Genomic DNA, 14,819 nt, shown 5'->3' with positions numbered 1-14,819 from the left:
GCTTTCTTGTTGGGCAATTTTTATTTAATTCTAGTTGTAAAATTAATAGAGTATCACTAATGTGTATCGTAAATATTTGAATGAATACCTCCTAGCAAAATTTTCAGCCACGGCCGCCAATCTCAACGGAGATCAGCCAAGTACGCAGGAAATAAGTGCACAAGTGTATGCGCAATACACAGGTGCACTCACTGTTCCTTCACTCTAATCGTCCGATGAGACGGTAACCCAACATTACCGGGGAGAGGTCAGGCGCAGAACCAGCGGCTATACGGGCTTAAATTTGTGTTCGTTCAAATTTATTTATATATTATTATAGGACAACAAATAGGTGTTACAATATTTATGGTATAATTACGCGTAAATACATAAATTAGCTACAAATATTTATCTCTAATATAATAATAAGTAGGGATTTTAAATGTTTTTGTGTTTAAGAGCGTTTAAACGTTTTTTCTATTAAATAAGACTATTAAATTAAGGAAAAAGCAGAAGATGTAAATAATTCATAGAATTCGCTTAGAGGCAATTTGAGATTATTGATATATCTCAGCTTTAGGAACATATACATCTTTTAATGTTGCAAACAAAATCACTGGACATACTCCATATAAATCTTACTATCCTACAATATATAATAGTATTTATCTTATATTTAATCTATAATTTCATCGTAAATTCACCTGTATGATAGCAGTTTCTAGAACAATACGTTACAGTCTTTTAACAATTTGCTTTTTATCCTCTATATTTAAAATCATGATGTTATTCGCTTTTATTGGTTTGTCCCTGGATTTATATGGATAAGTACGAAGAAGGAGCGTGGTGGGCGGGCGCTAGCACATATAAGTATAGGAGTGAATCTTCTAATTGATTTGAATGTTGCCCAAGCCTTATACAGACATTCACGGGTCACGGAGGTTGAATTGCAATAAATCGAAGACAATATTGAAAACGTAGTTGCTGGATAACTGTCGAAATGTAAAACAGATAATTTGTTATTTTTCCGATGTTGTTGTCATATACATTATTGTATATTTATGTTGATATAGATATTACATTCACGCGCATATTTTATATTAATAGTAAGTAAGTATATACAGATATATTTTTTTTTTAAATCCTAAAATCACATTACTATATTTTATTAAACATGTTTCCTTGTTTAACACGTAATTATCTTATACATAAAACCGAACGTTTCCGTTTCCTAATCATTTCCGATGTAAACAACCGTTAACGATGTTCGCAGGTTGTTGACTCAACTCTCGGCTGTACAGTGTACGTCCTTTGCCTAACCTAGATTGGCGCGACTTTGAGCGCGAATGAGGCCGCACGCAATGTCGATTCAACAATCGAACGATTACGATCGAAGAATTTTAATCGTGAATGTTAACAAGTTTGTAATTTGTATATAGTGCAATAGGATTTATTTTAATTAATTATTTACACCTTTATGTGTATTCAATTTATTTAATGCCAAATATAAAAACATGACGCGTTTTCAATGTATTCAGTTAAAGTATTTTGAATATAGCAATTGTTTTCTACGACTGATCCCATTTTATGTTAACAAAAATTTCCAGTTTCTATAAAGTCTCATGTGTATCCATACGATATATTGTATACATATGTTTAGTATATAGGAATAATATTATACAGACAGAAACTAAAATTTTAACTTGACACGAATCATACGTAATCTATTAATGATTATAATGAGTTATGTATCTTCACTATAACGTAAAAAATATATGTAGAGTAGCATTCAATAGTCTAAACTAAACTTAATGTCTTACTTCTAATAAGGTTTTGTCATAAGCCACGGTATTATAATTATTTTTCTTGCCTCGTGAGCATTATTCACTCAACAGTAACCGTTGCGATTACAAAAAACAGATAGGTTAATTTGTTTTTAATGTATTTTTAAATACTTTTTCACCTGGGAAACACATTACACGCGACGAATAATTTCAGGCGCCATTCCAATTAGTATTACACATTCGTAAACAATTATCAATTATACTATTCGTTATCATCACAATAAATATTTTGCACCTAATTTAGCTTATATACGAATCTTAAACAGAAGATATATTAACAGCATTACAGAATTCCAATTTATAACAATAAGTATTTATTTTGGGATAACAAACAGCTACTCAGCAAAATTTACGAACGGTTCTTACTGTATCGATATTAACATAAGTGTACAACCCACGTTATCTATAGTTTGCTACAAAGATAACAACAAATTTATAACTGATCATAGTTATTCATAGTACACATGCCTTTTTCAAAAGTATTATTTAGATTATTTCCAAATTCTTGGAACATTCAAAACGTATTCCCTTTGTGAAATGATTGATGGTTGCAGTAGAGCTAGTGTTATGCAAACGTGCAGGTGTTCACGCGTCGCCTCATTACAGTTGTATTAGGGCTCAAACGGTCTAAAATGGGCCTTAATGACCACAAGTCGAGTTAATCACTGTCCATCAACGCGGTGGGTGTGTTTGCTCCTTCATGTTTTAGATTTATATGTTAGGTGGTTTTAATTTATGAATATAATGGGATTTTATGTGCGGAACATATGGTTTTGAGTGTCTATATGAATTTATAATCATTTTTGTAAAATTAAAGATCTAAGGGCCATATATTAGGTGCAACGCTATTTGATCAACAGATATCAACAACATACTAACATTTTTTATATTTTATATCCGTCCGGATAGCGAACACCTTACACAAGTTGTAAAATCGCCATAGTGGCGCACGTAGATGTCGCATTCCGAAATCAGCCTGTGTACATCTGGTTCCAACAGGCCGGCATAATTGTGTCGACTGCCGAGGAGTAATAATCTCTCGTCAATCGACGATCTATGGGATTCTACTCCACTTACTATCAGGTGCAGAGTGACCACTCTGCCGTGCACGAAGTCACAGCGTATGACGGATTTTGACTGCTGAGTTTTGGTCATTTAATAGTGGCTATTCAGCTGAGAACCAGTTTTTAAATGACTTTTGAATATCTACTTGAAAGGTTAGATTCATCCATTACTACAGCCCTAAGGGAAGTTTGTTGGTCAAAGAGTAAAGTGAAACGCAGCTGTCACCTTGTTGCCGAGAAATAGTTGCTTCAGCAACTTCGTCAATTGCGTTTCATAATTGAATGATGTTTTTTAACAGCAAATTGACGGCGTCTCAGGCTTAAAAAAAACTTACAACATACTTATTATTAAGAAATGAACAAAGTTTCTTTCATTTTAATAATCAAATAAAATTCAAGGTTCCATCTTATGTTACTATAAGACGAATAAGGCGCGAAATATCGCGTTAGGAATTTAAAACCACCTTTGAATACCATAAAATCAAGAAATATCATTTACAAAATACGACGGTTTATGATGACAGTTACATTGAATTTATCGCATAAAATGACGGTAAAGTGACCTCTAACACCTCGCAATAAGAGTGTATAATTTAGCGTGCATCTAAACCAGGTAACCAGTAAATCTTGGCCAGTGACCCTGATCCACTTGCCGAGCAGCTGTGATAGGTCTTGTTTTTATCGACACTTCCATTTCCGTTCTTATTTGCTGTGTATCAGGAGATCATTAGTGATAGGAGGTGTAATTTGTATTATTACTTGTGTATTATAAAATATAAGGGTTTGTTTATATGGACGAAGTTGCATACGCCATCGCAAAATCATAGAGCTGTAGCTGTTTGTAAAAAGCGAAGGCAAATATATTTCCAAGTTTTTTAACAGGCAAAAATATAAATAAATATCTATCCATCTGGATAATAATAATACACTTCAAACTGTAAAAAAAACTATATACGTATTTGAAATTATATATTAAACGTACATATATGTGAATTTGGAAAATAATTTGCTCTGTAGTAGGTAAGTTTACATAAATAAAATGCTAAAACACTTTCATTGACGTAAAGCTACAATTTCACATGTGAAGTTGGACAATATACTTAGTAGCAATATGGATCGAATTTCGCCAATGGCATTGGCCCCATATTATTCACCCATAACTACACAATGTCAAACACACCTGTGCATTAATAATTGTGATATGAAAACAATTCCGACGCACTTTACTAAACTTCGTGTAAATCAATTTAACCGTAACCATTTAACAACGTTTTTAGTATAAATATACTTTTCGTTGACCAAAATTGACCTGTTGACGTCAAATAATTTCATGGATGATTATTTGTCAAATGGGAATATTTTTTTCTTCAAATTGCATATTATCACGCACGTTTTGTCATAGGGAACAAATTTTACGTCGTATACGAAATGTGAATATCATCAATAATCCACAAAACATAACTCGATGTCATACACAAACTTAAATCTACTATTTATAGTCAAACTACATTACTAGACCAAGCTAATTGACATCTTTTTCCAGGTAAAATAGCCAGCGAAGATGAGGAGATGTCATCAAGCTCGACAACAACTGTTGAAATAACTTCAACTTCCACCACAACACTGCCTACAACACCAAAAATGATAGATACATCTGAAAACAAAACAGATATAGATACTACTACCGAAGCTCAAAACGTAAATGAAGCTAAACCTAAACCTAGATTATTAAATTTGAGTGTAGATGAACTCCAAAACTTTGCTAATGCATTACATAATCAGACTGAAGATAGGAGTAATAAGAAAGGTATAGATTTAAGTGATGTCACCCTTGACGATGACGAAGACGAACCACCGAGGGTGTTGCCTGAACATAAACATAAAGATATTCCAGACAAGTTCTACACGAATTTACAAGCGCCCTTCCATCATCTGTTGAATCCTGATCGAGGCTCTGATGAAGTTGAGACTTGCAAGGAAAATGAAATTTTTTACAAAGTAAGTAATATTGTTGAAACTTATGATTATTATCTTCGGACTAACGTAACGAGTAAATCCAAAAGATTTCATTACAAAAAATATATATTATATGTCGGGATGGACATCGTAATCATCTGTGGGTTTATACCATCTTTGCATAACATATTGGCCTTTCGTGGGTAATGTAAGCAATAAATGAAACATGCAGTGAATTTACAATTTAGCTGTTATTATCACGCTTCTACTTGTATAAAACTATATTAAAGTAGCGAGTTTCGGACTCCAGTATATTAATAACAACCAATTAAAATGTGCATTTCACAATATATGTAATTACTTCATTGTCGTTCCAGTACTATCACCATATTATTTTATAAAGGCATTCCATATTCTAACTGCTATTAAAAGCAAACACCACAACGTACAGAGGTTACAACTCAATACTCCACCTCCACTCCAATGGTTTCCACCAGGTGTTCAACTGGACGATGTGTAGACCCCGCTGGAAGTCCAGCGTCGGCTCTGTTACAAAATAATAAACAATATCTGTCATTATGAAGGCAGTAATTAACTCGATTTCCGGCATATATTTTCTTATACTTCTGAAAAAAAACGTGATATAAATGTCTATGAAACAGGTTGGAGAAAGGATGGATCGAGGTTGCGAAGAATCCTGCGAGTGTACACCAGGCGGTGTCTTCGAATGCTCGCCACGCTGCAAGCATCCGTACATTCGTCGTGGCAGACGGCTGAACGACCCGCTATGCTTCGAATCACCTGTCGATGACTGCTGCTCTATCATGGCCTGTGCAACTGGAAATGGAGGTAAAGGTTATTTATATATGTGATTGACAGTACACAGAAGGGTACTGAATTAAATGCACAAATTATGGGGATAAACAAGAATTGATATCGTTTGTATAAAAATATGAGTCTGTTTCACAAGTTTTTAGTAAATTTTTAATGTCACTTATCATGTATTACTCCTTTTATTTGAGAGCATGGATTGGAGTGTGACTTTTGTATTTGGTCGACTTATACATTTATGTGACGAGTAGCAGTTACTCAGAACTAGTGAACAGGCTCTTAATTTTGTTATTGAATACATACAATATACAAGTAAGTGTATAATTAATTACATATAATATTTTGTACTATTTTTTGTTTTATATGTCGATTCTTGAACTACTTTTATGACCTACTCTTGTCACATTTTGTTTCAAGGTCACTTCTCACAGTTTTCCAAAGCTTCAAACATTGTGAGAAAACAATCGTACAATAATGCCTATTATGAAATAATCCATTGTTAAAATTCCTTTCCCATACAATCCTAACCGTAAAGTATGACCAATTTACACATACTTAAATGTAATGCCTTCAATTCAAGGATAAAAATAAAAATTAAACTGTACATTTTTTTTTCAGATATTAAGCCCACTAAAGTCGAAGTCTGTCGTTACGGCAATGAGACTTATGCAGTAGGCACGAAATGGAATTTTGGGTGTGAGCAGAGTTGCACTTGCGAGCCGAATTCCATCGTCACCTGCAAGCCAAGGTATTGAGTATTTACAATTTCTATTTTATAAAAAAAATCCGGTACTAATAGAAAAAATTTTGGCAATGATATTTAAGTATAACTTCATAACAATATATTTGCTAGATGCAATCCTCTTCCGCCTTCTGAGAAGTGCATCAACGTCCAAGATCCAAACGATGCGTGCTGCGAGATCCAAGTCTGCGATGTATCTCACGATGTACACGAAGAGCCTAGTGAAAATATCACTTCTTCTACCACCAAAGAGGTAAAACAAAATAATTATAACAATCAGAAAACTGGTCTTATTCTAAAAACAGCTGTGTCCAGTAATTTTTAATTGTAGTTTTTTCTTCGTAGTCTATTCATATAATAAAGTACCAGAACCATGTGTCTGAACATTAAAAAAAAGGAATGAAAGGAGAATAGGGAAGACTAATGAAGGGTTATAAAACACAAATCAACGATTTATAATTTTTTTCTATACGCCTGTCTGTTTTTATCCTTGTTTATTGGCGCACATTTCACGGGTGGACCGAGTTTAATTTGATCAGAATATAGACTTTGTTTCATTAAAATCGAATATCTGCATAGTATTACAATAGTATTTTCTTGTTTCATATTCCAGACTAATGGAAACTTCGAAGACTTAGATGAGCTAAGAGCAACGATGCGACCATTAGTACTAGCCGAACCTATAGGCTCAGTGAAAGTACTCCACAACAATTCCGTTCAAGTCAACCTCATGCACTTAAACAACAGTGAAGATCCTATCCACCTACTCCTCAGCAGCGATGGAGGAAAGTCTTACGAGGATGTCGAACTTAAATATTCAAATCTGATACTTGATTTAGAAGGTGGCAAAGATTACATTCTTAAGACCAAAGAGACAGGAACTAAATTCAATTTCACAATAACTGCTTCTAATGCTGGTGTTAACGAAGTGCAGGATGAAGAATTAGTAAATACTACAAAGGCTGGATGTTTTGAGAATGGTCAATTTTATGCCGTGGGTAAGTCTACTATATAAGAAGTTGGTGACGTGTTGGATGTCATTTATCTTATTTTTTATATAATAACACAGTATTTCCGTTGACAACAAGATTTGTGTTTTAGCATAAATAAGTACATCCTATGTGTCAATTAAGTTACCACTTCAGATTCAGTATAAACAGGTTTAGTACAATTCGCATTCGTTCTTAGAAATAACACCAAGTCAACCAGTAAATGCAACTGTTGTTTTAAATTTTCCTGTTGCGGTCCTTTATTACGTAATAAAAATTCAGTCTACAACACGTAACTTGAGTACGTAGTGACTAACGGTAGAGGATAACATCACGAAGCCACCCAAATGTCAATGGAATACTAATAATTGAATCCGCAAGTTGTTTTGACACTGATCAGAAACACTATAAATAATGGACACGTTCGTAAGGCTGCGAATTAAAATTTCTCACAATTCTACTTGATGGGTTGGACCTCTATAGAAGTATATTGTATTATTGGTAGTTTTAACAGAAATGAGAGAATATGTCTATGTTAAAAATCAAACAAAAGTAGGTCAGTTATAATAGTAATTATTTGAATAACAAATCTAAATGTACATACAATCTAAGATTATTAAGTTAGGTAGGAGTGCTACATGATTAACGATTACTGTTAAAATTATAATATGTAATATTTTACCGTAAAATCTGAATTGGGCCATACATAAGTATTAGTATTAGCGATGTATGATTATGACAATAAAATCTATTTCTAGGTGAGGAGTTCCACATCGGCTGCGAACAGCTGTGCGAGTGCACAGGGCCGGACACACGGGAATGCGCCGAGATGATCTGTCCCTCGCACGTGGGCTTAGAGCTGATGTCCAAGGGCTGTGTGAAGTGGGCACCCAACCCCCCAGCACAGCCGCCCAACTGCTGCCCTCGCTCCGCCAGATGCCTCAGCGATGGCACATGCCATTATAATGGAATTGCGTGAGTATATAATGTTTTACAAATTATTTGTGCACGATTTCGAAATGATAAGAAAACTAGTAATTCATAATTAAAGTAGACAATATATTCATTATTTAAGCATATACTTATACTAATCCATCTAACTTCATTGACACTAAACCTATATGCACAAGCCTTGTGTTGTAGAAATTGTCTTTGTCCTATAATGCAAACATTCAGAGCAATCTCAGGCAGACCGCAGAGATCAAATCTGCTGCCGCCCCACTTTCTACCTCCCAGTACATATAAGACAGTCATTTTGTGTTAACTTGCATTGACTGCAATTTTCGTCTTTATAGTGTACCGAATTGGAGCGAAGTTCCTCTGTCCCTAACTGGTTGTGAACGTCGGTGTTACTGTGAGAATGGTGTGCTGGACTGTCAGGAAGTTTGCGCCCCGCTCCCGCCTATACCACCACAGACCTTGAGATGCCCACCGCTTCATCATCCAACTCCTGTGAACATATCTGACGAGGACTGTTGTAAGAGATGGGCTTGCGTGCCGAACGGTAAGAAATCAGAAACACTTGATAGCAATATGCATGATTTTATAAAACACTTTTGAATGATTCTTTTATTGTTCTCTAATAGGTTTGATATCTAAAGGATCAAGAGAAAAATATGTTTTAACATTTTTCTTAACACGTTTTGTGACATAAATGTTTTTTTTAAAAACTATAGAGGACAATAAAAAAAATCAAAGTATTGAAATGCATGCTTCAGTACCACAAAGAATCATATCACATATCATTTGCATGCCACTTATTCACATTATGCTTGCAGCAAACGACAAAGGATCATCATTAAAAACTTACAGCATGCCGAAACTTGGTGAACCGAACATGAACTTCGTAACGCCCGTGGTACCACTGCTACCGACTATTGCCTCATCAATACTCCCCACGCCACTTACGACCGATTCCATAGACTTTTACAAACACTTGACTCCTGTGAAATCATTTTCTAAACTTAAACCTGTCAACCCTGTTTCTATTAGTAAGGCAAAGAATGCTATCACGCAAGACAATGCATCAGACAATAATATTACAGTTTTCACTCTAGATGATTTCGAATCACCATTCAAGACTATTCATGCCGAACCTCCTTTGGTCAATCATGATTATCAATTCCCCTTCCAAGATCATCGACAAGGTGCCGTGATTGACAATCCTAAGAAACCACCTAACTTCATAACTCATCTTCACCATGGAAATGATATGAATTTCATACTGACTGACAAGAAACAAAATCCTTTACAAAATGCTATAGAATCCAGATATCCTACTTTTAAACAGCAGTATCTGTCGCATTCGTTGGGTCCTCTAAAAATTCCATTTCAAATTCATGATCCCGTAAAGAAAATTCCATTATCTCAGATTGATAATTTAGATCTATTTTTGCCAGATCACGACCATAAGGTTATTACACCCACAGTTTCTTACCCAAAAGCGTACGTGAATCCTACTATTAAAACGATAACCGATCTTAGGACAAACCAGAAATTTTTCGAGCCCGCAATAATGAATAAATCTGCAAATTATCCTGTTCCTAAAGTATCTATAAATTCCATTCTATACAATGATCCAAAGGAAAATGCTGCATCAGGCACTCATAAACAAGTCACTGTTTTACGGACAAATGACGTTCAGAATGTAAAGACGACCAAAAACCAACATAATGACATTATTTGGAGGCAAAATGATAAACATCTGTTAACGAAAGCACCTAATCCTTACGAGACAGTATTACTGAGAGCTGTACCGAATGCTCACATTGACACAGTACCAGCATCTACTACAAACACAAAGATCCGATATGCTGGTAAACCATACTCCTCCTTAGACCTTGAACATTTGCTCAGTCAGATGGAAATAGAATCGGAGGTGAATAGGAATCTTGGAAGGTCGGCCGATAAGAATCAAGAAGCAGCGGCAGGTCAGTGACCTAGCCTTCGACCTTTCTGTGTTTCACGTTAACCTTAGACATATGACTTTGACCTGACGTATCAAGACGAAATTACCATGTGCTTATTTTATTTATAACATAAACGCTTTCTCTATCATGACTAACAAAACTGTCACTGTCGGTGCTAATGTTCCTTGGAAAATTGTTATTAACAAATAATTAATCCATAAGTCATTTTTAGGTCAAGGCTCAGCAGCAGGATTCCCGATGCACCCGGCGCATCCCCCTCATCCAGGACCGTCATTCCTCCCAACGGTTCCTCCAGAAAAACGCTACCCACAAGAAGGTGTAGCTGACTATGATGACATACACCGGCCCGTCAATTCGTTGGAACCAAACCTACCAGGGTTGCCTCCAGAATTCACTGTGCCTCCACACTTTGTAGACGACAATAAGAAACTGACCGTCATTTCCATTCAAGCCGATTCACCGACAAGTATCAAAATGTTGTTTGGATTGCCGCCACTTCTTGTAGGACTGAGAGGAAGCATTGATTTGAGATACACGGACAAACCGTAAGTTTTTTTTAAGTGTCTAGTGTAAACTTGTTCACTCTACTTGAATTTCTCTATCTTATCTTTGTTCTATACACACTAGTTAAGATATTTCTTTACAATTACAAATTATAAATTATTTTCGATTTACCTACTGCTTAAAACATTACAATTCCATACGTCAATTTATAAAATTGGGATATCCATTAATAATAATATTATTTATGCAGTGATGAAGACGTCTCGAAATGGAATTCGCAAGTGTTCGCCCCAGCTGACGAAGTATTGACTACGCCACGATTAGAGTTCCGTTTAACAGACTTAAAGCCTTCTACTACGTATAAAATAAGAGGCAAACTCTATCTTCACAATCTCCCAGTGGAACCAGAAAGTGGTGTATATATCGTGCATACTCCAGACCTGCCAACGGTGAGTCAAATCTATTTGCTTATAATTTATAGATCATATAAATAGTTATAGGGTCTCCTGCGTGCCTAGATAAATGCTTTTGGATATTTTCAAATTATAAGAGTAACATAAGAGTTGGTTAACTAACACTTATGTTACCGCCGATTTCAATAAACAATTCCATTTTTTTCTATCGAGGACGAAAATGGATCAATCAGAATAGTTATCTTGACATGCTTACAAATGTTTTATTTTGATTGGTTTCCTTGAGATCGAACCGTAAATAAAGTTTAAGATGGTTTGTTAAAATCAGTCGTAATAATGTTATAAAGTGAAATTTATATAATAATTTCGTTTAGGCTGGTCCAGTGGAGGAGAAACGCAGAGAGATCGACAGCAAGTTGACCGTGGTCGATGTAAACGTCACTACTGCGCACGTGAGCTGGAGACACTTCGACGAAGACGAGCTACAGTTTATTGACGCGATACAAGTCAGGTTTGTATTATCAACACAAGTCATCATCAAAGGTTGATTGTTATATTTTCTTAGATTTAATGATTTTGAAAATGACATCATCATCGACCTTGTAATATTACCTTTTCTATAATCTTCTCGTACTTTATCCGAGTATAACTTGGGGTAGACGGAACATTTTTTAACCATGGCGGAAACTATTTGGTTTCGTTTTTGTTACCGGACGCTCGCCTCATTTTGTAGAAACCCGGTCGTAAGCCAATGGTAAAATAGATCTGGAGCTCATAAACATAAAATAGATTTAGATAAGTCAAGATGGGATGTGATGTGTTGGGATTGATTATGTTCGGTTAAGATGAGATGTGACTTCAGATGGATCGAGACAGGTTGAAACTATAGAAAATATGAGAGGAGTTATGATTTATTGTAGTTCAGGCGATTTTAGTTTGCTTTGGCAGAGCACAGTTCAATTTAATTCCGTAGAGGTCAATATACTTCAGTACAGTTCAGTTCAGGTTTTTTTTGGCTGTTCATAGATATTAATATGTACAAAGCATAATAAAACAACAAGAAAAACAAAATTTCATGTTTTATTTACACAATGAAATACACGTGCACTGCAACTACACCATAGAGTCGATAAATATTACAAAATTTATAAAATTATGAAAATAATATTTCCACAGATATCGTCCAGTAGGCACTCCGATATACAGTATGACGGAGCTACTGCACCACAGCCGCTCGACAGCTGAACTCCACGACTTGCGGCCTGGGAGCACGTATGAAGCGTCGTTGGTGCTGGTACCACCACCTAAGGCCACCACGGAGCTGCACGACCCTGGGAAGGTTGAATTCACCACGGCACCTTTCATAGGTAACCTGGAATATAATATTATGTAGTTATAGGATTAAATTATAAACACAATCAATAAGCACACATCAAGTCATTATCAAAAAATGGGTAGCAAAGGTGCAACCAGATCAACCATTTTTCGCTATGATTCTCTATTGAAAAAATTCAAATATTACATTACCCGACTAGGGATTTGAACCCGGAATCTCATCATGGTGTTGTTCATCGCTTTGTCATTGTGAAATAAAAATAGTCAAGTTACAATCAGCATCTTAATATCGTTGCTATTTTATACACAAATATTAACAACATATCAAATAATATTTTTTATCATAGCATACGACGAATTTTGAGAGCTGGGTATTATTTATTAAACGGCGCCGACTGAACAGCAATAGCCGCTTAAATAACAGCTCAAGTTTTGTATCTTAAATAGTTCAATACCTTAAAGGTCTACGTCTAGAGTTCGATCTTTTAATACGGCCCGTACCCTTTTAGTACGGTTAGTTGGTGGTGAGATATTTATATCAGTTCTGATGACTCCTATCGTACAAAAGGTATAAAATCCGCTATAGTCGCACACGTAAGTGTGTACTGTGTCGCATTCCAGGAGCAGCCTGTATATAATGTAAGAATATTTAGTTAAAAACAGGCTGGCAGAATTGTTTCGACAGGAAAGGGGTAACTATCTCTCGTCTTTCGACACTATTTAATCTCCACCCCGTTGACCTATAGCTGTGGGGTGACTGCAGCGCCCGTATAAAAAAAATACTAGTTAACAAATCAGTTCCTATCTGGAAGAAATCGCTAATTGCGATATCAATTAACACTGTCAATGGCACCTGTCCTTTTTTAGTCTAATCTTTATTGCAGATATATTTTCCTTTCTCTAAGATGTACTATAAAGAGTTTATATTAAACTAACTATAAATAAATTGTTCCCCAGACCCATACAACTGGACAGTGGTAGTAGAGGCGCGTGCGGTGGGCTCGGAGGCGGTGGAGGTGATGTGGCGCGGAGTGCCTGCGCCGGCCGAGCGCTGGGTGCGCGTGTACCGCGCCGCGCATGCGTGCGGCGGACACGCCGCGCCGGCCGAGCGCCGCGAGCACGACGACTTCAGGCTCGCCGCCAGGGACCTGCCGGCCACCATCACGCTTACTGGGCTCGAGCCTAACAGCAGGTAGGCTCACATTACTATAAATTCAAAAGTAATTAAAATTAAAAAAAATAAAATGCAGTAAGGAATCAGCTTAAGGTTATAGCTTAAGGTCCATTTTCATACATTTTGTTTCACCTTTAATCTGGGTAACTAAACAAGTATTGACAAGTAAAGAATTTAAATTCACGTCTAGTTAGTGATTAGTTCTCGCAGTTGAAAGAAAAACGTAAAAATAATTAATATGCATGGATATTTCGGCCTTTAAAATTTAATACGACGAAATTTTAAAGGCCGAAATATCCATGCATACTTGCCAATACTTGTTTAGTTACCCAGATTAAAGGTGAAACAAAATGTATGAAAAATGGACCTTAAGCTATAACCTTAAGTAATTAAACTCTGTTTTGTTTTAGATGATAGAACTAGTTAGATTTGTGAAAAGAAAATCTTTTTGTAATATGATTGATAGACCTACTACTAAAATAAATTCTAGCATTTCATTATGATTATCATGTTTTATATAATCCTTAATAACTTTCACATATTTAATTTTTATTTTGAATTTGTTTCAGATGTCGCGTGTGGCTCGAATTATTTTTAACAAATGGCAAAGTGAAGACTAGTAATGTGTTAGAAATTAACACAAAATCAGCGGATTCACCTGAACCAATTGACAGTAAGTATCGAATATAAGTATTTTAAAATTATACAACGATGAAAATATTAAATATATTATCGTCAAAAATAATAAAATATGTTCGTTCAAATAAATCTTTTGTGTAGATCTACAAAATATAGTAAAAATGTTTGGTAAAATTTTATATGTAGTTTCCTGAGTATGGTATAACCGCATTCCTCTTTTTGCAATAGCGTATTTAACTCATTTTTTTTTAATTTCTTTTCTCAAATATTTAAATCACATAGTACAATTCAAACGCGAAAGGATTTTTTAAAATCCTATAAAATATCAATGTCATAAGTAGAAAAGGTAAGCGTAAAAAAAAACAAGAAAAGCGGCGCAACACGCACACGTGACGTCGAACGATGAGTGCGAAAGAAAG

General features: G+C 35.4%; 1 protein-coding gene across 2 annotated transcripts in view; it reads left to right on the top strand.

Annotated features, from left to right (window-relative positions):
• LOC115453011 (putative epidermal cell surface receptor) overlaps positions 1 to 14,819 on the top strand; it is a 45,848-nt gene that overhangs the window by 27,297 nt on the left and 3,732 nt on the right. Inside the window, exons 3-16 of one of the 2 annotated variants that reach the window (XM_037438283.1) lie at positions 4,431 to 4,885; positions 5,506 to 5,692; positions 6,293 to 6,422; positions 6,528 to 6,669; positions 7,030 to 7,414; positions 8,164 to 8,380; positions 8,701 to 8,909; positions 9,184 to 10,335; positions 10,547 to 10,880; positions 11,090 to 11,288; positions 11,627 to 11,763; positions 12,429 to 12,619; positions 13,545 to 13,779; positions 14,331 to 14,434. In XM_037438283.1, the coding sequence (XP_037294180.1) occupies positions 4,431 to 4,885; positions 5,506 to 5,692; positions 6,293 to 6,422; positions 6,528 to 6,669; positions 7,030 to 7,414; positions 8,164 to 8,380; positions 8,701 to 8,909; positions 9,184 to 10,335; positions 10,547 to 10,880; positions 11,090 to 11,288; positions 11,627 to 11,763; positions 12,429 to 12,619; positions 13,545 to 13,779; positions 14,331 to 14,434 (4,077 nt within the window). The remainder of the gene's footprint in view (positions 1 to 4,430; positions 4,886 to 5,505; positions 5,693 to 6,292; positions 6,423 to 6,527; positions 6,670 to 7,029; positions 7,415 to 8,163; positions 8,381 to 8,700; positions 8,910 to 9,183; positions 10,336 to 10,546; positions 10,881 to 11,089; positions 11,289 to 11,626; positions 11,764 to 12,428; positions 12,620 to 13,544; positions 13,780 to 14,330; positions 14,435 to 14,819) is intronic. The other variant, XM_037438284.1, reaches the window with a different exon arrangement.

Source organism: Manduca sexta, chromosome 13 (genome assembly GCF_014839805.1).
Source record: "Manduca sexta isolate Smith_Timp_Sample1 chromosome 13, JHU_Msex_v1.0, whole genome shotgun sequence".
In the NCBI taxonomy this organism is placed as follows: Eukaryota; Metazoa; Arthropoda; class Insecta; order Lepidoptera; family Sphingidae; genus Manduca; species Manduca sexta.
The sequence above is the reverse complement of the archived record's forward strand: the minus strand, read 5'-3'. Positions and strand labels throughout refer to the sequence as shown.